General features: G+C 41.7%; 1 protein-coding gene across 5 annotated transcripts in view; it reads left to right on the top strand.

The window, feature by feature from the left end:
* Positions 1–23,460, top strand: part of LOC121281905 (zinc finger MYM-type protein 3-like) — a 157,306-nt gene that overhangs the window by 54,646 nt on the left and 79,200 nt on the right. For all 5 annotated transcript variants that reach the window (XR_005943971.1, XM_041195070.1, XM_041195067.1 and 2 more), the window contains exons 2-6: positions 1,584–2,459; positions 14,356–14,429; positions 14,537–14,603; positions 19,012–19,333; positions 22,164–22,332. Coding sequence is in view for 4 of the 5 variants with exons in the window: in XM_041195070.1 (XP_041051004.1) it covers positions 1,584–2,459; positions 14,356–14,429; positions 14,537–14,603; positions 19,012–19,333; positions 22,164–22,332 (1,508 nt within the window). In the remaining variant the exon portion in view is untranslated. The remainder of the gene's footprint in view (positions 1–1,583; positions 2,460–14,355; positions 14,430–14,536; positions 14,604–19,011; positions 19,334–22,163; positions 22,333–23,460) is intronic.

Raw genomic sequence — 23,460 nt, 5'->3', positions numbered from 1 at the left:
AGCATCTACAGTATTTTGCTTGTCTCCAGTACAGATCCTGTGGAACAGCACTTGTAACATTCTCCCGGTTGAGGATCAAACCTCCTCTCCTATCTGTCTGCTGCTTACTAATCCATGTTGCAGGTTACTTCCAAATCAGCGCATATAAATTTCTGCCTATGACTAATTTTTAGGACCCCTCATCCCGCTGCAAATTGAGTAGGAAATAATTTGTGTTAGCTTTCTCGTGAAAATGAGGATGTCTGTATCATAAATTTGAATTTTTCTAATGCCAACGTTGTTGAGTGTTGCCCAAAGTTAGATAAGGAGAAACTGTGTTTGATGCTTTTTACTAAAATTGTGTTGCAATCCCATTTTATACCACCTTGGTCTATTTCTTTCTTCTTGTTTCTTAAAATTCCACTACCTGCAGCAAGCAAAGAAAAAACTATGATTATAAAATTTGATGGCAAAAGAGATGCTGAGTATGGCCTTAGGTGTTTTCGAAGTATGGTACTTGTCCTCATATTCAAGGACATTTGGAATTTTTGTGTTCGCATTTTATTGTGAACTTGCTCATCTCTTTTGAACAGATATTATCTTTAAAGGCAGACATTTGTTCTCTGAGGAGTTTAGTTTGTAAATTCTTCCCAAGGAGTGAAGTCCTCTCTTCAGCCCTAGTGTTTCTGGGACCATGTCGAAATGCAAAACGTACAGTTATTGTGTTAAATTACTTCAGTGCATTTACCCCAAATGTTTGATGGTTGGAATGCTCAATGGTGAACATGGATACTAACAATAAACTAATAAACACAGCCTCATCAGTAACACTCTTTCACTTTGTGCGCAAACAAAATTAGTGAACTCTTGAATTACCAGTGTTTCTACATTTTTATTTGATAATGGGATGAGGGAAGACACTTTCAGTGTTGATTCATTGTGTGTTGACTGACAGAAAATGCAACTTCATGTTGCTGGTGTGAGAGGTTTCTGCTGAAAGATTAGCAGACCCATCTTGCTGTAAGTTTATTAGCAAAGAATTTGCAGTTTGAGAAGTTGGTGTTTTCCCATTTGCTGAATGTTTAAATGGGGTATTACTCTGTTGCATTGACTAAGAAAGTCTGTGACTAAACTGAAGTACTGCATTTTGGCCTGGATGATAAAATTGACATTAATGGCCTTGGATTAAGCCCAGGATTCCTGCTGTTGATGAAAGTCCAGAAACATTTGCTGGAAAGTGCCATGTGTTTGTTGAATAAGAGCAGTGTCTTGTTTGGTGGTGATCTCTCTCTACAGTTCCATGATCTTCATTCACTAAGAATCCTCACTTGGTGAGGATTGAGACTGGCTGTGAAGCAGTATTATGGCCTCTCTCCAGCATAAACTCGTGTTTTCAGGGAAAAAAAGAATTAAATTAATTCAGCTGTTTCATCTGTTTTGCATAATTGATGAAACACTGTTATTCGCCACTCTGCTGCAGAGTTGCCATCATTGTTAGTTTGGGTATATAGACTGTGTATAGTTGCCTATTCTGCAACTTTTTGTTCTGGTTTTGCAAAAAGCTTGCTGCTAACCAGCTATTTCCTTCTGCATTTTCCCCATAGTTTACGTGTTCTGTCTGAAAATGGATGCTAGCAATGTTGCCGAATCTACAAACTGTCTTCCCAATGAAAATGCCCCAAATAACAGCAGTGACCTGTCTGCTTCTGAGAATATAGATATTTCACTTGATGCAACAGAGCCCTGCTCAGAAAGAGAACAGAATTCCACTTCTGATGAAGCAGGTTCCCTTAAGACACCGCCTGTCAATGAGCAAGTCACAGTAAAGCTGAATACTGATGGAGGCAATGAGGTGTGGATTAAACCAAAAAGTTTCAGCGAAGGAAATGGTGAAAGAAGAGAATTAGAGGCATTTTATAATGACTCCCCTTCAGGGGAAGGACACACTGGTCCTTCAGTCTACAGACTGAATGATCCTTGCAGAGCAGATGATGAGGGGAGCACTATGGACTATATGCTACAGTCAGTTGATCCTTCGTCCATCAAAGAGGCAGTTGGTATGAAAGGTAATCCTGAGAATAACCTTGTCTTGGATTCTCCTGATAAAGAACCTGAGCATGTGGACACAGAGGAAAAAACAGAAGCCACAGAATTAGCACACCAAACCAACAGACTTGCAGAAGTTGAGGCTCGAGAAGGAAATTCAGGAATGGAGCTCAGTGTGCCAGAGACTGATGTAAAGGCTGATAACAGTCCACAGCAACTCTCTGATGATAAAGGTGGCAGATCACCAGTGCCAGGGGAGGAAGAGGTAGAGGTGGTTTGTAATGTAAAGACTGTGGAGGATCCTGAGGGCACTGAAATAATCAAAGAAGGAGGAAATGCTGAAGGTGATGAGCTGGAGGGAAAAGAAAGTGACACTTGTGAGACTCTGTCAAAAATAAGTTGCAGTGTGGGAACTTCAACAGAAACTATTAAAGGTGAGCACCTTTCATTTTATAAATTGCTAAATGCTTTTCATTGCTCCTTGTGATAGGTCAAGATGTAAATACATTTCCCAATGTAAGGCTTTGGTTTGCGCCTGCCTGCCGTCTCCCTAAAAGTTTTTAGTTGTGCAGCTTTATGTTGAACAACACAAATACTGACATTTATTCTGGTGAAAGCTGCATGTTTCGATGAAGAATAATGTGTCGGTTTAGAGAATCTGAAAACTGTGGCATGCTGAGTTCAAAAAGCCATTTGCTACCTCTATTTGAATATTTGAAATAATTGTCTGGCCTTGCTTTCTTTCTCTCACTAACAAGCTATATGCAAGATGCTTATAAGATCTTTACCAAGAGATATGTTTTGGGATGGAAGAGCTCGAGCTTTGAAAAAATGGTGAGGTACAGGAGAAGTGGTGGCAAGGGCTTTGGTTCAATGATTTCCTCCCACCTTCAAAGGGAGTTAAATTGGCATTGAGGGAATGGGGGAATCTTATGACTGTAAATTTGGACTCTGGGCAGGAGATTAGGGTTGCATTGATTTTTTTTGGCCCTAACATGTAAGTTTTATGCCCAGTTTCTAATCTGCTTCCCATCCATGAATATGAAAATATGAGCAGAGACCTGCAAAACATCTGTGGAGAAATTAGTCTCTTAATTGCGACTGTAGGGTATCTCCATCACATGCACATCGGTCCTTCTCATGCCATACCCATCCCATTCCTTTCATCCCTCTCATATAATCTCCACTTTATCCCCATTCCACATCACCTTCCTTTGCTTTCTCTATCCCTTCCATGTGCCCCACCCCGTTGCACCGCCAACCCCCCCCACCCACCCCCCCTCACTTTGCCTATCTCTTCAGCTGGGATAGCTTTGTTATTGGGCTGCAGATGGCCCTATTGGCTACTGTTAATTCAGCCTCTCAGCAAGTGACCAGTAAGCACATGGATGCTACGCTTCAATAGTTGCTGGCGCCAAAGGAAGACCTCCAGTCGATAACTGATCAGCCTCCTCACCACCTTCTATTTCCACCAACAGCCGGCCATATCTTGCCAGCTCTCGCACAGGGACCAGGGGAATGTAATCCCCACTCTTGTGTGCAGGAGACAGGTGGGTGCAGACGTCCAGGTATGTTCTTGAAGGGAAATTGTAAGCTGTAACTTGTGGTTCTTCACTTGTTACTTTTTTAAAAAAAAAATTCTAACCTGATGTCTGTCATCACTGATTTAAGGAAAATGTTATCAAGTTCTATGGCTACACTGAGCTCCGTAAGCAAGTACATTTAAAACATGTGATGGAATACAATTTTAAAAATATGCATACATAAAATATCAATTAACAGTCAGTTACTGGAATGTCTTCTGTCCAAATATGAATCAGCGGAAAGATTTGTCAAAATACGCTGGATGCAACAAATAGCATGTGTTTCTGCCTTTACAGAAAACACTGTGGAAAAGTAATGAGGCAGTGATATGTGACTCAGAAACATCTCCATCTCTTGCTCAGAACCATTTAACTTGGTCAATGCATATTCCCACAGTGTCTGCAAAATGGCTGTGGCAATCCTGTAGAAATTTTGTTCTAATTATTCTATCCCGGTTATTTTAACTTTGCAATTAAATACAAAATATTTTTGTCAATTGTACTCGTGATGATTGTACCTACATGAGACTGAGATGTAGCTGACTACTGTCAGAACCAGACACACTGGAGCTGTACCTTTGCTTGAAAGGACAAATCCCTTTCCCAACTCCCAGTTCTCCCTAATGAAAAATAAGGTAGTAATACAACAGTATTTCCCAATGTAAATTTGACAATTATGTTAACCTGGACTCTTGGATCAGGGGCTGGCTGCTGACTGCTGACAGGAGGGTTCACACCTGTATATCCAGGCTCAGTGGAGATGTCCTTCCTTTGCTGGTGGCTGTTGAAGAACAGCTTTTTGTGCGCATGGCAACTTACTGAGAAGCTGAGATAGCAGCAGTAACAACCAGTGGGGCAGCCACCAAATCTGCCTGCTCTTGTGCCCTCATGCTGCCAGAGGGGGTGAAGGGAAGATGTGTTTGGTGGTGGCATCATGCTGGAGTCGGCGGAAATGGCGGAGGATGATCCTTTGAATGCGGTGGTTGGTGGGGTGATAAGTGAGGACAAGGAGGGCCCTATCATTTTTCTGGGAGGGAGAAGAAGGTGTGAGGGCGGATGCGCGGGAGATGGGCTGGACACGGTTGAGGGCCCTGTCAACCACCGTGGATGGAAAACCTCAGTTAAGGAAGAAGGAAGACATGTCAGAGGAACTGTTTTTGAAAGTGGCATCATCAGAACAGATGCAACGGAGGCGAAGGAACTGAGAGAATGGGATGGAGTCCTTACAGGAAGTGGGGTGTGAGGAGCTGTAGTCGAGGTAGCTGTGGGAGTCGGTAGGCTTGTAATAGATATTGATGGACAGTCTATCACCAGAAATTGAGACAGAGAGGTCAAGGAAGAGAAGGGAAGTGTCAGAGATGAGCCATGTGAAAATGATGGACGGGTGGAGATTGGAAACAGAATTAATACATTCTTCCAGGTCCAGACGAGAGCATGAAGCAGCACCGAAGTAATCATCGATGTACCGGAGTAAGAGTTGTGGGAGGGAGCTGGAGTAGGACTGGAACAAGGAATGTTCCACATACCCAATAAAGAGACAGGCATAGCTGGGGCCCATGCGGGTACCCTTAGCCACACCTTTTATTTGGGGGAAGTGAGAGGAGTCTAAGGAGAAATTGCTCAGTGTGAGAACAAGTTCAGCCAGACGGAGGAGAGTAGTGGTGGATGGGGATTGTTCGGGCCTCTGTTCGAGGAAGAAACAGAGAGCCATCAGACCATCCCGGTGGGGGATGGAGGTGTAGAGGGATTGGACGTCCATGGTGAAGAGGAGGCGGTTGGGGCAAGGGAACTGGAAATTGTTGATTTGATGTAGGATGTCAGAGGAATCATGAATGTAGGTGTGGAAGGGACTGGACAAGGGGAGAGAGAATGGAGTCAAGATAGCAAGAAATGAGTTCTGTTGGGCAGGAACAGGCTGACACGATCGGTCTGCCGGGTCAGTCCTGTTTGTGGATTTTGGGGAGGAGGTAGAAGCAGACCGTCCGAGGTTGGGAGACTCTCAGGTTGGAAGCTGTGGTAGGAAGATCTCCCAAGGAGATGAGGTCAGTAACAGTCCTGGAAACAATGGCTTGATGTTGAATGGTGGGGGTCATGATCCAGGGGGAGGTAGGAGGAAGTGTCTGCGAGTTGATGCTCAGCCTATGCGAGGTAGAGGTCAGTGCGCCAGACAACAACAGCACCACCCTTGTCAGTGGGTTTGATGACAATGTCAGGGTTGGACTGAGAGAACGGAGTGCAGCAAGTTCAGAGAGAGACAGGTTAGAGTGGGGAAGAGGAGCAGAGAAATTGAGACGACTAATGTCACGCCGCAAGTTCTCAATGAAAAGATCAAGAGAAGGTAAGAATCCAGAGAGAGGGGTCTAGGTGGAGGGAGAATATTGGAGGCGGGTAAAAGGATCCATTGAACAGGGAGAGAACTCCTGCCCAAAGAAGTGAGCACAGAGACGAAGGCGGCGGAAGAAGAGTTCAGCATTGTGCCGAGCCTGAAATTCATTGAGATGAGGGCGTAAGGGTATGAAACTTAAGTCCTTTGCTGAGCACTGAATGTTCAGTGTCGGAGAGGGGAACGTCAGGGGGTATGGTGAATACATGGCTGGGGCTGGGATTGTAAAACAGGATGGGGGCAGAGGGATCCCCACCCCCTTTCTGATTTCCCCCCCCCCCCTCCCCCCTCCCCCCTCCTCCCCCCCCCCCCCCACCTTTCCAATAATTTATATAGATTTTTCTTTTCCCGCCTATTTCCATTATTTTTAAATGTATTTCCATCCATTGTTTTATTTCTGCCTTTTAGCCTTTTTCGATTCCTTCACCCCACCCCACCAAGGCTATCTGTACCTTGTCCTGCTTTCGACCCTTAATTAGCACACTCCTTAGATAATATCACCACCTTCAACACCTCTTTGTCCTTTTGTCTGTGACATCTTTTGGTTCTTTCCACCTTATCACTGACCCTTTATCCAGCTCTACTTGTCCCACCCCCCCTTAAACCAGCTTATATTTCACCTCTCTTCTATTTTTACTTAGTTCTGTTGAAGGGTCATTTGGACTTAACGTTAACTGTGCTCCTCTCCACAGATGCTGCCAGACCTGCTGAGTTTTTCCAGGTATTTTTGTTTTTGTTTTGGCTTAGTACTATGTTGAATAGTATTGTTTAAATTTATGGCTATAGGGGGAGCTCCTTGGTGCTTTAAATTAATAAAACAATTGGTTGAATAAATCTGTCCCACCCTCATCCCATCTGATACACCTCAATTATGTCCTTGATTGTCATTTGGAAACCCTTTCTATGTATAGTGGTGGGGGTATCATCAACAGTCTCTCTAATTTCTACAAACTCATTAAAAGCATGGTTGCTTTGGCATGGGGGAAGCAAATTGCACGCCCCACCTCTTGTATTAGGTGTATTTCCTGGGAAGCCAGTGAGTGATGTTAGGTTTTCAGTGAAGTAAAATAGCAGGTGAACCACATTGCTACAATCATTGGTATTTTTAATAACACAGTGGCACAGCATTGAAAACGGAGAGAAAGGAACACAAGAGGAATCGATTTAACAATATACGGATTTCATCTATTAGCTACTCAATTGATTATTGTGTGTTTGCTGTTATCCTACTGTGACTAGCAGTGGCCACTTCCCTGCAGCTGCTGTAAGCTGTGTCAGTAACTTTAACCAGCTTCAGTTGGATCCAGGAAGTGAGATTGTGTTTGTTCAGTAACAGTGGTGGCTGTCTGGCTGGGGGCAACAGAGAGTTTGGCACACTCGAGCTGTGGTCAAATCCTTCAAATTGACCTGATTCTCAATTTTCTGGTACTATGCTAACAGTTGTCCATTATTGATGATTGCTGTGGATGGATGAATCAGCCATGTTATTTATGTGAAAAGCAGCAACTTGAAAGAAGCTTGCACTTCATGCATGCTGTTACGTCCTAATAAGAAAAATGCCATTACAAGGCAAACTGGGCTAAATCTGCTTTGAAACGGGCATTCATGATGGTCAAATCCTGATTACAAGTAAACATTATGCAGGATTGCAATTTGTGCTTGACCATACACCTCTTCCCCACCTTCCATCACATCCTTTTCTCTATCTTGCTTCGCTTTTTCCCATTTTCCCCCACTAAATCCCCACCTCTGTCCACCCAAAGCTAACAAGAATAAAAATTCGTGTCTAGACAGGTTTCCAGAAGTTCCTGTTATAATTGAGTTTTACTATTTTTAATTTAGTTAAAACTGACTTATCATCATCGACTTGGAAACCTTATGAATTGTTTCTGAAAGATGCTAGATTAGTGTTGTATTATGTTTCAAGAAATGTTATGTTTAAATGTTTACATTATAAACTCATTGAGTGGTGTGAGGAGAGAGGAGAACCAAATACATATTCAGCTGAAACTGCATATTGGATGTTAATAGAACCCAAAAGTGCAAAGTGTCAATTAGCTGGTGCTCTTGCAGCTGGTCAACTCAGTGCCCCCTGGATAAGGATTGGGATTTGCTGGAATCTGTTATTAAAGAAGCTTTAACAATGCAGTTAGAAAAGCGTAGTATGATCAGAATGAGTCAGCATGGTTTTACTAAAGGACAATCTTGTTTGACAAAATTTATTAGAATTTTGTTTTTGAGAATATAACTGGTAGGATAGTTAAAGGGGAACCAGTAGATGTAGTTTAGCTGGATTTCCAAAAGGCATTCAATAAGGTGCTGCACAAAACTCAATAGGTAAGATAAGGGCTCAAGGAATTGGGGCTAATATAGTAGCATGGATAAAGGATTGGTAAATGGATAGAAAACAGTACGCATAAAATCTTTCAAGTTGGCAGGCAGTGATTAGTGGCGTGCTGCAAGGATCTGTGCTGGGACTCGACTATTTCCAATCTTTATTAATGACTTGGATGAAGACATGGAGAGTAATGTATCTAAGTTTGCTGGTGATACCAAGCTAGGTGTGAAGGTAAGCTGTAGGGATGACACAAGCTGCAAAGAAATATGGACAGGTTAAGTGAGTGAGCAACAGGATGGTAGATGAAGTATAATATGGGGAAGTGTGAAGTTATTCACTTTGATTGTAAGAATAAAATTTTTTTTTAAAAGGTGAGAAACTTGTATATGTTGATGTGCAAAGAGTCTTGGGTGTGCTGGTACAAGGAATGCAGAAAGTTAGCATGGAGTTGTAGCAAGCAATTAGGAAGGCAAATGATTTGTTGACCTTTATTGCAAGGGGATTAGAGTACAAAAAAAAAGACTTGCTACAGTTGTACAGGGTTTTGGTGAGACCACATCTGGAGTAGTGTATGCAGTTTTGACCGCATTTAAGAAAGGATATAATTGTATTGGAGGTGGTACAGCAAAGGTTCACTAGATTGGTCCCTGGGGTGAGGGGTTGCCCTATGATGAGAGGCTAAGTAAATTAGGCTTGTATTCTCTGGAGTTTAGAAGAGTCAAGAGGCGATCTCATTGAAACCTATGAAATTCTGAAGGGGCTCGATAGGGTGGATGTTGAGAGATTGTCGGGGAACCTACAACATGGGTGCTCAGTCTCGGGATAAGGAGCAGTCATTTAGGACTGAGCTGCGGAGAAATTACTTCACTCAAAGCGTTGTGAGTCTTTAAATCCTTTACTCCAGAGGGTTGTGGATGATCTACTGTTGAATACATTTAAGGCTGGGATAGACAGATATTTAGTCTCTTAGGGAATTAAGGGTGTCTCAGGATATGGGGAGCGGATGGAAAAATGGAGTTGAAGCCCAAGATCAGCCATAATCCTGTTGAATGGTGGAGCAGACTTAATGGGCTGTGTGGTCCATTACTGCTCCTATTTTTTTTGTTCTAAAAGCACCCCCTCCCCCCCCAATTTAACCTGCCCAAAACTGTAGATCTTGATTTCAAATGAACTTTCGGGGCACCAGAGTGAACTACTGCCCTTCTCAGATTAATTAGCACTGCACCTACGTTGTCAATTGAGTGCTAATTTATTTTTTTGTATGACCAAAGTAGTAGGAAGGTGGTTGAGTGTGTTTCAAGAAACTTTCATCAGATACTGGGGACTGGAAGTGAAAAGAGTCCTTCAACTCCTTGATCTCCAGCAGATCAGAGAAGTAAAATGTATTTAACACCAATCTTTGAAGGTGACAGAACAAGAAATGGTTGTTAAAACAGCATAAGGGATCCTTGAGTTTGTAAATGGAAATATAGAATAGCAAAGTGTGCTATCTATGCTATGGAAATATAGAATAGCAATAGGAAGGATGTGATTGCACTAGAGGGGATGCAGAGGAGATTCACCAGGATGTTGCCTGGGAAGAAGCATTTAAGTTATGAAGAGAGGTTGGATAGACTTGGGTTGTTTTCGTTGGAGCAGAGAAGACTGAGGGGCGACCTGATCGAGGTGTACAAGATTGAAGGGCATGGGTAGAGTGGATAGGGAGCAGCTGTTCCCCTTAGTTGAAGGGCCAGTCACAAGGGGGCATAAGTTCAAGGTGAAGGACAGAGGTTTAGGGGGGATGGGGGGCAAAACTTTTTTACCCAGTGCGTGGTGACAGTCTGGAATGCGCTGCCTGGGAGGATGGTGGAGGTGGGTTGCCTCACAACCTTTAAAAAGTACCTGGATGAGCACTTGGCACGTCATAACATTCAAGGCTATGGGCCAAGTGCTGGTAAATGGGATTAGGTAGGTAGGTCAGGTGTTTCTCACGTGTCGGTGCAGACTCGATGGGCCAAAGAGCCTCTTCTGCGCTGTGATTCTGTGAAAGCAAGGAAATTATGCTGAAACTTTACAAATCCTTGGTTGCAGCTGGAAGGCTCTGTCAATTTTGGGCATCCAGAGTATAGTACTGTAAAGGCTTCAGAGAAGGTGCAGAGAAGGTTGTTAGAATGATACCATGGATGCATATTTGTTACTTAGAGACGGTGGGATTGCTTTCTTTAGAGTAGAGAAGGTTAAGGAGAAAATTAATGGAGGATTTCAAAACCCTTGAAGGGTTTTGGTAAGTAAATGAGAAACACTTTACAGTGGTAGTAGCATTGGTAATCAGAGGACACAGATTTAAGGTAATCGGCAAAAGGAACAAAGGGGAAATGAGGATTTCTTTTCCTGAAGAGTTGTTATGAATAGGGAATGCACTGCTTGAATGCCTGGTGGAAGCAGATTCAGGAGTCACTTTCAGGAGCAACAGCTTATTTGTATAGCACCTTTAAATGTCCCTAAACACGTCACAGGACCATTATAATACAAAATATGACAAAAAGCCACATAAGGAGATATCAGGTTAGATAACCAAATGCTTGGTCAAAGGTAGGTTTTATGGACTCTATTGAAGGAGGAAAGCGCGGTGGAGAGGTGTGGAGAGGGATTTGTAGAGCTTTGGACCAAGACAGCTGAAGGCACAGCCACCAGTGGTGGAACAGTTTAAAATTGGGGCTGCTCAAAGAGTCCAGAATTAGAATGGTGTAGATACCCCAGAGAGTTGTGGGCTGGAAAGATTACAAAGACAGGGAGATGTGAGGGGTTGGGGGAATTGGATATATACTTTGAGAAAAAATTGCAGGTCAATGAGGAAAGGGCAAGGAATAATTGGTAGCTCTGGTAAAGAGCAAGCACATGGGCCAAATAGGTTTCTGAACTCTTCCATTCTATGTTATGTCTGGATACCCTGTGAGTCTGGGTATGGTGTGTGGCCCAAGGAAATCAGCAGGAGGTGAAACAAGGACGCAACATAAAATAACTGGGAAACCAATCTGGAAAGCTTGGCAACATCACCATTTGATGTCTGACAACATAAGATTTCAGCTGCTGATCAAAGAGGAAATGTTATAATTTTTCACAATAATGAAAGTGCATGAAAGGAGACAGGCACATGCAGAGTTTAGTGTTGTAATACTTCCTGGAGACAGCTTTGAAAGACACCAGAGAAATCTGGTACTGAGCCAAAACCTCTAACAAAAATACACTTTCAATTTCTGCTGCCTAGAAGAATGTGAAAACAGTTAGCAATCTGATCTCAGCTCATTGAGAGATGTCTATACTTCAGTTGAATAATGTTCAGGATTTGGTGTAAGATGAATATAATCAATGAGTAGCGATTCACCCAAGTTATTTTTTTCTGTAATGGTCAATTTTAAAGTTATTTTCTCCCCTTCTCTCCATATATTCTGTAGTAGTGATGCTCAACAGTTTGGTCCTCATTATTGCTGTTTGACTGACAGCTTATAAGTTTGTATTACGATGGCCTGGGGACTCTTTTCTGCTCCTTCAGAGTAAAGCATATATTGATTGCGATGATGTAGGAAGAAGAGTTGGCCGTTTCACCCCTCTTCTAGCCTTTACAGCCATTCATTGGGATTGACCTGTGATTTAACTCATCTAAGGAGCTGTGGCTGTGAATTCACATTGTTTCTTAACTCTGCAAACTGAAGTATAATCTTTAAAAAAAAAAGACTTTTACTGCATGCCCATGGGGCAGTTCTGAGATTGAGATTGCCCAGCAGGTCAGAGGCTGGCCATTCTGAAACGAGTCGTTCACCTTCTGACTTCTCAGAACCTTTCTAGCACCCACCATGGAACAGGACCATGATGGAGTACTCTCCATTTGCCTACATTTGTGCAGTTAACACTGTCTAGAGCAAATCGGTCTGCTTGATAGGCCAGTTATCCACCAGATTAAACATCCATTCCCTTCACCAGGGGCATACTGTGGTTGCAGTGTGTAATATTTACAGGCCGCCCTGATGGAAGGCCATCAACTTGAAATATTAACATACTGTCTGTAGCCATAAATACAGCCAGCTTGGAGTATTTCCAGCATTTTTGTTTTTATGACACATTCTGTCTGCCTGCCTATGTTGAGTTTGAACCTGATTTCTGAGATTGGAGTCCAACATCTAATCAACTCCAACTACCTAAAGTTGATGCTATTTAAAGGGTATAGGGTGGTTGAATCACTGAGTGGTGCCATGCAATGGCTGGATGTGGGGTCAGACAGCAACTTGTAGATTTCAACAAGTACTCTTGGCTGGGGGGGAGGGGGCGCACAAAGCAAGAAGCTGTTTGTTCCTCAGAAGATTAAAGTGAAATGGAAGTCTAGAGTCCTAACTGGGTCAGCTGTAGCCTGCTGTTAGTGCCTAATATAAAATAGGTATTTCCATGCACTTGCAAATAGCCTTTGCTGTGAAGAATGGAGATCCAGGACATACCCAACAAAGTGAAATAAGGGTGGGGTAAGTTGGAAAGAATAGTCATATTGTGAGAAATTAATATTTGAATACAAATGATCTTGTAAGATGCTCAACTCAATAGCTGGGATATTAATATTAAAGATGTGAGGTGAAAATGCAAGTGGTGTGACACAAACTGAATGTGCTCACTGATTCATTGTGTGCCTTTGGTTCATTGCATCACACCTCTGACGTAGCAGAAGGGTTTCAAAAGCTGCGTCTAGCAAACACTCCTCTGTTTATAAATGTGGAACTATGTGTCCCTATTATTTGCGTTTATATAATTTTTCTAATGTGAAAAGGCATCCTAGGGCGTTTAACAGAATGAAATGTTGGTCAGTAGCGGTTGAATTGGGAGAAGTAATCTAAAACTGCAGTTGAAAGGACAGGTGTTCAAGGGATGTGGGGAAGGGGGCGGGTGAAGAAGGCAGGTGGGAAAGTGAGTGTTTAGGCAGATTAGTTGTGATTATATTGAATGATGCATCAGGTTCAAGGGACCATATGGTCTAATCCTGTTTCTATTTCTTACACATTTGGAGGCTTTACAAAGTGGAGAGAGAAATACTGAGGTGAGATGGGTTTAGTGATGAAGTTCCAGAGAGTTGAGCTGAGGTAACTATAAACTTTGCCAATGAAGGTGGAGGAGACGAATGCATTGGAAGTTGGAGACGGGTCATAACCAGGATGATTGGTATGTAGCAAAGAGTACAGATTGGAGTTGGAGAGTGGTGCACAATAGGCCTGCGGAGTGGGCAATGAAGGCATATGGCAATACAATGCTCTTTCGAGGTTGGGTTGAGACATTTGTTGACATAGGCTGGATGAAGTGTGTAATCACATTGAAAGTGCTTGATGGTAGCGTGTAACATGGGAAATGGTCCATTATGATCATTTAATTAGCAGAATTTTAAGGAGTGCAAAATTTACTTAACTCTTAAACTTGAAGATACTGACAGTATCACAGGCATAATCAGTCTTGCAGTGTAGTCCAAATAGCAATCCATGTGTGAGCCTTGGTGAACTTTGGTAGGCCCTTTTGACTCTGGAGACCAGAACAACAAAGCCTGAACCTTATACTGTTTCCTCTGACAGGATGACAGCAAATGTACTGGATAGGAAAAATAGGAAATTATACAATCATGCTGTGCTAGTTAGCTCTTTATTGACTCCTATTAACCCCACCTTTCTGCCAGCTTGCTATATCCTTCAATTCTCTTGTTCAGCATACAAACTCTTGTCTATTTAATGAATTTATACAGTGTGCTTCAATGGCTTTCTGATTTCAAATATCATGTATTGAAAGTTAACATGAAATGAAGTATTTCATTACCTACTATGGTTTGTTTGAAATATTTCTGCATATTTCCTATTTTTGAACTCTTAACCAAATTAAGTGGGTGGAACCAGAGCCTGAACTCTGCCTTCACAATTGAATTGAAGGTTCAGTATGACACCACTGAGCTATCATGGGAACATCTGTCTCCTTGTTCTAAACTGCAAATTGTAAGCCTAATGTTTTTGTTTCTGCTTCATTAGTTAAAGTGGACAAATCGTCTCCCTGTCGAACTGATGCAACTAATGAAGATGATGAAAAAACAGATAAAGAGACAGTAAGTTTTACTACTTTGCTCACCCTTGCAATGCAGTTTAAACGTTTCCTATTTAATTCGTAAATTCATGGGTAATACTGATACAGGATGCTGCGATTATGTTGCAGGAAAATAAGGAAACGGCCCACAAGTCCTCAAAAAGAGAAAATTGTTCATCGTCTAACAAAACAAATGGTAAGAGAAACAACTTGATTTCATATGTGGCCACATATTTAAAGAATGTGTTCAAGTGTTTTATGGGTGGGACACAAGAAGCTTCTTGAGAGAATTTTAGGCAGGAGGTCAATATTGGCATAATGGGAGAGGTTTATTTTTAAGGATGCGTTTGAAGATGGTGAGTGGGGTAGTAAACTGACATGGGTTTAGAAGAAATTTTGAGAGCCCACGTTCATAATGATTGGAAAATCTGCCCACTGTGGAGTATTTAAGGGGGTGCGGAGGACAAATTGTTGTGAGACTGAAGAGGTTGGTGCATGTGACCTGAAGCTTTTTCACAAGGTGAAAATGACGAGGATTTTAAGTGCATCTGCTACGGCAAGAAGAATTACTGGAGTTGGGCAGATAAGTAAATTTACGTAGAAGGGTAAACCGCCTGCAGTTTTGAATTTGTTGATTATGTGAGACAAAAGGCTTTTGAGACGCCTGTCATAAAATCATTAAACGAGTTGACGGTTGAAAAGATGATGGTGTGGATTTAGAATGGGATAGTGAAGCAGTGGCATTGGGCCAGAGATGGGCATGTTCAACTTTGGTTCAAAACAGACTGTTATTTGCATAGCTTGAATGATAAGTCAGTGAGCTGATTGAATTGGTGCTAATGAAATGTAGGTATTGGCTTTTCAAAAAAAGACAGAGATTTGAGTGCACAATATTGTTGGGCTGATACTCCTCTTGGAGCACTTAGCCAAGAGCGTTGCCTGTGCAAAGGGGATTGAGGAAAATTAGGTGCAAGGCTGTACACCTCTAATAGCCACCTTTTTTTTCCTCTCTAGATTTTAGTAGAAAATTGGGTGAATTTTTATGGGAGTGTGACCCTCCATGCCTAAATTTCCCTTAAGTACCCTGCCCAAGTAATGTTTTGCACTTGAATACTCTTAAGAGGAAAATATGCTGTGGGGTCATTCAAGACATGGATGTTAAGCAGCACAGCAACAGCATTTGGACATGATGGTGATGATTGTTAAGGTGAATTGGGTGGTGTTGGTGTACACAAGGAAGCTGATCTCTTTATTTTAAGCTGTGCTATATTGCTGTTGGCATGACTTCATCAAACTTGATAATCTGTGTAATCCAACATAAGACCATAAGACATAGGAGCAGAAATTAGGCCATTCGGCCCATCGAGTCTGCTCCGTCATTCAATCATGGCTGATAAGTTTCTCAACCCCATTCTCCTGCCTTCTCCCCGTAACCTTTGATCCCCTTACTAATCAATAACCTATCTATCTCGGTCTTAAATACACTCAATGCCCTGGCCTCCACAGCCTTCTGTGGCAATGAATTCCATAGATTCACCACTCTCTGGCTAAAGAAGTTTCTCCTCATCTCTGTTCTAAAAGGTCTTCCCATTACTCTGAGGCTGTGCCCTCGGGTGCTAGTCTCTCCTACTAATGGAAACATCTTGCCCACATCCACTCTATCCAGCCCTTTCAGTATTCTGTAAGTTTCAATCAGATCCCCTCTCATCCTTCTGAACTCCATCGAGTATAGACCCAGAGTCCTCAAACGTTCCTCATATGTTACGCCTTTCATTCCTGGGATCGTTCTCATGAACCTCCTCTGAACCCTCTCCAGTGCCAGAACATCCTTCCTAAGATACGCATCCCAAAATTGCTCACAATAGTCTGACCAGAGCCTTATAAAGCCTCAGCAGCACATCCCTGCTTTTATATTCTAATCCTCTCGAAATAAATGCCAACATTGCATTTGCCTTCCTAACTACCGACTCAACCTGCAAGTTAACCTTAAGAGAATCCTGGACTAGGACTCCCAAGTCCCTTTGCACTCCAGATTTCTGAATTCTCTCCCCATTTAGAAAATAGTCTATGCCTCTATTCTTCCCACCAAAGTGCATGACCTCACACTTCCCCCACGTTGTATTCCATCTGCCACTTCTTTGCCCATTCTCCTAACCTGTCGAAATCCTCTGCAGCCTCCCCGCCTCCTCAATACTACCTGTCCCTCTGCCTATCTTTGTATCATCTGCAAATTTAGCCAGAATGCCCTCAGTTCCTTCAGCTAGATCATTAATGTATAAAGTGAAAAATTGTCCCAACATTGACCCCTGCGGAACTCCATTAGTCACCGGCCGCCATCCTGAGACCGACCCCCTGATCCCCACTCTCTGCCTCCTGCCAGACAGCCAATCTTCTATCCATGCTAGTACCTTGCCTCTAACACCATGGGCTCTTATCATAGTGAGCAGCCTCCTGTGCGGTACCTTGTCAAAGGCCTTCTGGAAGTCCAAGTAGATAACATCTATTGGCTCTCCTTTGTCTAACCTACTCGTTACCTCCTCAAAGAATTCCAACAGATTTGTCAGGCATGACCTCCCCTTGATGAAACCATGCTGACTTTGCCCTATTTTACCATGCACTTCCAAGTATTCTGAAACCTCATCCTTAATAATGGATTCTAAAATTTAACCAACAACCGAGGTCAGGCTAATTGGCCTGTAATTTCCCGTCTTTGGCCTCACTCTCTTCTTAAATAGGGGGGGGGAATGGTTGGTTACGTTAGCGATTTTCCAATCCTCTGGAACCCTCCCTGACTCGAGTGATTCCTGAAAGATCACCACTAACGCCTCCACTATTTCTTCAGCTATCTCTTTCAGAACTCTGGGGTGTAATCCATCTGGTCCAGGTGATTTATCCATCTTCAGACCTCTCAGTTTTCCTAGCACCTTCTCCTTGGTAATGGTCACCATACCCGTTAATGTGTGAATTGTTTGACCATCTCCATTTTAACCTTGTTTATTATATTTATGCATTGTTTTCTCCACTCTCTTTACCACTAATTGGATATATTCCCCAACAACCTTTCCACATGTGAATGGTTTGGAAATCTCCATAAACATTTAGAATCCCTTATAAACTGAAACTGTGCCTGTATCCTCAGTTGTATCTGGTAGCTCAGGACAAGAGAATTAAAACACCTATAAATTGCATAGTGGTGGGTGCAGCTCGCTCTTCATTACTTTCTTCCCACTTGCACAATCAACTTGCCCTGAAACGTATGCACCTTTCAGAGGAAGACCGTGAAATGAGAGCTTTAATAATGTTTGAACGAATAACGAGTGTTGAAGAGATCCATCATTGATCTTGTGTTGACATTACATTCTGTATTAACTCATTGGCCTGCATAAAATTGGATTTTGTTTGTTCCTCTCAGATCCCTCTCTGTATCAGCTGTTGTTGGAAAAATATAGATGAGATTTTAAGTTTTGTATTTTTCCCAAATATATTTTGTTCTTATGAACATCACTGCTAGGATAAAGAATAATTTTCCATTTGAGGCACATTCTGTCTGAATCCAGTTCTTCCAAGTCAAATGTAGGTTGCAGGAGATGAAGGTTTCCAAAATGTAGCCCCATATTCAAGTAACAAACCTTCTGTTATTCATTTCCCAAATTTTGAGATCATTTGTGACTTGGTTATGGTGAGAGGGTTTGCAGGAAGAGAGCATGGCTTATATTTGTTCTTTGAATTGCTTTTTGGGATTTTTGTTTTGTGATTTGTGGAATAGCATAGTTGCATTTAAGGGGAAACCAGAAAAACAGATGATGGAGAGAGGAACCTAAGGACACTTTTTAGGTTTAGATGAAGCATGGTGAAAGGAGATTTGTGTGGTGCATTAACATCTGCAGGACCAGTTGGGCTGTATAGCCTGTTTGTGCTGTACATTCTATATAATTCTGTGCAACTACATTGTCCATGAAGCATATTGATGGGTTAGATGAGGAGGAAAGTCCCTTTGCTTGTTTGAACATAATGCTCATTAACTCCAACATCAAGAGAGCACCTTGTGCATTATCTCACCATGGTCTCTTGAGTGAAATTGCTAGTTAGGAGTTGAATGTTGTGGATTGATCTGTTTAAAAAATGAAATTCCCCAAACTCATTTCAAGAAACCCTCGTAGGCAGTAGACTGTGGAAACTTTCATTTTATTTGGCTGTCTATATTTGAATTAGCAACATTTAACATTTTACAACCCAAACCTGCTGAATGAGGTTCAGTCACTAATTGAGGAAGTATTAAAAGGACAAAAGCAAAAAACTGCGGATGCTGGAAATCCAAAACAAAGATCCAAAACAAAAATAAAAATACCTGGAAAAACTTAGCAGGCCTGACAGCATCTGCGGAGAGGAACACAGTTAATGTTTCGAGTCCGTATGACTCTTCAACAGAACTAAGGAAAAATAGAAGAGAGGTGAAATATAGCTGGTTTAAGGGCCAAAACATTAACTCTGTTCCTTTCTGCAGATGCTGTCAGACCTGCTGCGTTTTTCCAAGTATTAAAAGGAACTGCTTTGTGCTTTAGTATTTTTATTTCTTTTGTTTTGCTTCCTCTTTCTTTCTTTAGCAAAGGATAATTCCACCACAACAGTTAATATTAAGGAGGAAGATTATGTTTCACGACGGCCAAGGCGGACTACCAGATTGTCTCTGCAAGCAGCTCAGGCTCAAGCTCAAGCTCAAGCTGAAGCCCAAATCCATTCTCCTCGCCCACAAAGGCCTTCACGATCCTTGGCAAAAGTAACATGTGCTAATTGTAAAAAGCCCCTGCAAAAGGGACAAACTGCGTACCAGAGAAAAGGGGCTCCTCAGCTCTTCTGCTCTTCCACATGCCTCACAACCTATTCTCAGAAGCCATCGTCTACCAAGATATGCACATTCTGCAACAAGTAATTATTTTCTCTTTTGCATGTTTGTTGACCTGAGTACGCACAGGTCAGATGTTTTTCCAAGTTGTGATGTCACCTTTAAGCACATAAGACTGATTTGTACTACAGTATATTTTCACCTCTAGCTGCAAAAGTAAACAGTAAGGAGTGAAAAAACCTGACTAATTTCACCTCCCAGAGCCCGAGGATAGCTAATAGCTGAAATTAGTTAACTTAGCACAAATAGGAATTGTATTAGGAAATCTCAGCCTTCTGGTCTATGTGGCTCAGCACCGTACCAGGCGGAAACTGAAGTACCAATGAAAAGTACATTGGGAACTTAAAATACTTTATGTGAATACTTAAATTGGATTGTAACTTGTCCTGAAATGTGATATGCTTGTTAGAAGTGTTTCCAATTTTTGGCTTGTTCTGGGAGAAAGAAGGGGTGTACTGAAACAGGTCCTGCTTTATTGTGCCACGAGTGCACACCTGTGTAGATGGATGACCATTGTATGGTTTCTTTCTGGACATTGGAAAATTCCAGTTTTTAAAAAAATACAGAAAATATTTTAAATGTAACACAAGACAGCAGAAGGTTGTAGACCCTGCCTGACTAGACCACCACCTTTTTGAGAGAGTGTCTTGTCAAGTGGACATTGGAAAATCTTGACAGGATACCCAGACTTTGAAAAACTCTTAAGATCCACATGAAAGGCTCTTACACAAGCTTCAGGTAACAGGCAGCTTAAGTAAAAGCTGGAGGTAGAAGATTAAGAATTAGCTGAGTGAAAGGAATTGCATGGATTCCTTGGAGAATGGTGTTGTGACCCCAAATTATCATGATTCGGAAACTCAATGCCAGGTTCGCAGATGATAGAAATTGGGGGTTGGTGGGGCAGGGTGGTTTGGGGAGCAACAATAAAATCTCGTGTAGCTGCCAAAAGCATGACAGAATGAGCTGGGCAATATTTGCCATATTCAGAAATATGTAGCAGATTGAATTCAACTAATTAAGTGCAAGTTCTTGCATGTTGAAAGGTGATAATGAGAAATGTCGTGAATGGTGTTTCAAAGATATCTGAAGTTGATTCTATGCTGTTCATGTCTAGTCATTGAAGAACAGCAACTATTAAAGCAAACAAAATGTTGGACTATATGGCCAAGCTGGGGTTTAAGCCTAAGTCCACTATGAAGAAGTTGTGCGCAATGCTTTGATCAGTATGTACCTTAAACTTGGCTTCAGTTTTTGTCAGAATGGAAACCTTTCAAACCCTGTAGCTAGTACAGAAAAAGGGTGATGAAATTGATCCTTAGTATTATAGGACTAAGTTATGAGGATTTTCAGCCTTGAAATGAGCATCTCTTAATATTGTTATTCTTGATTTTTGAAAACATTTTCAGTTGAGGTTTGATCTTTTTATCCATGGAATTCTTTCTCTTTGTACTCTATTTTTGTATTTATTTTGAAGTATATCAATTGCCTATTTCAAGATTACCCACTACTGATATATATTGAATTTGCCACCTCTTCTGCCCAATGAATTTAAACCAAATTCCTTCTCCTCCTCTTGAACTCTGCTCTTCTAGGTCCTGTGGCCTTATATTTTTGACTTATTTTTCTTTCCCTTTTCCAGTCTTAGCGGAACCTAACTAGTGTGCGGAGTTTTCTTTTGCGCAATCATTAACCAGGGCTAAATAGCGCTTTACCTGTTGGATGAGAAACATACTGATCTCGGAAGTAGTCCTGAATGCAGTCTAAGAAACATTACCCACTTTAACTATTAGCATTAACTTTTATTCCATTTCATTATGATGGTTAAAATCATCCATTATTTCTGCTTTCTTCTACTTGCATATCTATAAACTGTCTGCAGATCCCTCCTACCAACTTGTGGTGGCCTGTAATTATGTACATAAAATGGTATTGTTTCTCTTTGTAATCTTAAATTTAGCTTGGATTAATTTTGCTTTAATGTAACACTTCCTGTTCTTGCCTTGTTTTAGGCTGTGATAGAATTCACTACAAATAATGCCACCTTGTCCATTTTTTCTGTTCTCTATCTATTTTGAAAATGTTATAATCGGAAATATTAATCCTTGTTCCTTTCCAAATCTATGCCGGCTCCATTATAGCTAGTTTATTTTAACCCTCCATGGCCATTAATCATCCTAGTTTTCCAGTTTTGTTTTGAATGCTTTGAGTATTCAGAAATACCAAAGAGAAATACCAATCAATCATGATATTTCTAATGTTGACCTTTTTTTTTTGGTTTTCTTCCTGATATCTGCCTACCACAGCAGTGTTTTAATATCTTTAGCTGATAGCTTCTTTCTTTCTTTCTTCTCCTTTGGTATAATGTTTTCTCAGGTTGTTTCTGCTTCAGCTTATATTCCAACAGCTTTATTGATTATGCTGTACCTTATGTCTCAAGCCTGGACCTTCCTTGCCCAGTAGCACCACTGAACTAGTATTGCATTCTGATCTAATGTTGAGCCCTGGCCAATTAATTATGTTTATACCCCAATTCTACCTCCTTGCAAAAAATGGAAAAACTTCCTAGACAAGGATGCTAAGCTGGGCTGGGATCAAACCTCGCCCATTATGGTTGTATTCTCTTCACCTCTTTCCTGACCCTTCCACCCCAATCCCAACCATTCTTCGTTCTTTTCTGTTAGCTCAGACTGCAGAATGTATGCTAAATGTTATTGCTTAAATTAATCCAACAAAACACTGCAGAAGGTATTGTACAATATGACTGTCCCCCTTCCCAAATTGTTACTTTTGGGTTTTGCACAATATGCCTGGATTCAGCAACATGGGTTGGCGTGTTCTGCTTTTTTTCCCCAGGGATATTTTGAACACAAAGGAATTGGTTGTGGCACAGGCTGGTTCAAGTCAGTCCTTTCAGGAATTCTGCAATTCGACTTGTCTATCACTGTATGAAGCCAAGCTACTTAAACCAGCTTCTTCATCAGATGAGTCCTCACGATGCAGCATCTGCAATAAAAAAGGAAAGGTGAGGGTGACCAAGTGGAAAATGTGCCTATGTGCTTTTTAAAAACCTGATGCATGACATAACAGCACAAGAACAGACTCTAATTTCTGTCATCTTGCCTTTAAGTTACACATCCTAATCTTTAGTGAAAGTGGAGAAATAACCTTCAGAAGGAAATGCTGGTGTTTATAGTTTCCTTGTGTTTGTTCTGGCATGTGTATCAATATTTTTGAGCAAATGATTTTTGCGCGCACTGTCTATACATGCAGATGGACTCTAAACAGTAATGTAGCAGAGAAAATGTTACTTTTCTGTAGCAGAATCTTTATACCAGCAGGAAGAGTTGATACATTACATATAAATCTCAGGGCCAGGATCTTACATTCGGTGTGCGGGGGTGGGCCAGACACGCCTGTACGTAAAATGACAAGCGATGACTTTCTATTTGTGTCCCAACGTCATCGCACTGTCGCGCCATGTTTCATTCGGCGGATGCGCGCTGGAGTCAGCTGCGCACCCGCTGATAATTGATAGACCTATTAAGGTCATTAAACAGGTAATTAACATGAATTTTACGCTGCCTGTCCAACTTAATGGTTGGCTGGTGGGCAGGCGAAAAGGCCAAGCAGCCTTTGTTTTTTTATGAGTGGGATGAGGTTTCCTAAAGTTTCTACGAATTAACTAAAAACTTTCTGAGAAATAAAAACATGTCCCATCTCATTTGACACAGTCACATGAGGGGCCATGTTTCATTGAATTTTTATTCCATTTATTTTTTTTAAAAAGCGCTTCAATCTCCCTGAGGCAGCTCCGTGCCTCAGGGAGATTGAAGCGCTCTTTCGCGCACATGCACTAAAGAACATAGGACCCTCGTCTCCCTCCTCTCCCCACCTGCACAGTTAGCGCTCAACGCCACTGCTTGCGTATTGGCTTGGTCGGCTTTGATTGGTCAGTCTGTGTAAAATGGCAGTGCGGAGCCGATCGCAGTCAGCTCTGTGACTGTCCCTGCCTGCCCCCGCTGAGCCTGCCTGACGCGGGAAAAATTCAGGCTCAGGAACCCGAGTCCTGGTCCTTGAGGTTGGAGGAATATCCAGGATTCGCTTGATGGTTATCCACTAGCAATTAAGCCTAAGATACTTGAATGCATTT

This window comes from Carcharodon carcharias, chromosome 9, assembly GCF_017639515.1.
Source record: "Carcharodon carcharias isolate sCarCar2 chromosome 9, sCarCar2.pri, whole genome shotgun sequence".
Taxonomy (NCBI): domain Eukaryota; kingdom Metazoa; phylum Chordata; class Chondrichthyes; order Lamniformes; family Lamnidae; genus Carcharodon; species Carcharodon carcharias.
The sequence above is the reverse complement of the archived record's forward strand: the minus strand, read 5'-3'. Positions and strand labels throughout refer to the sequence as shown.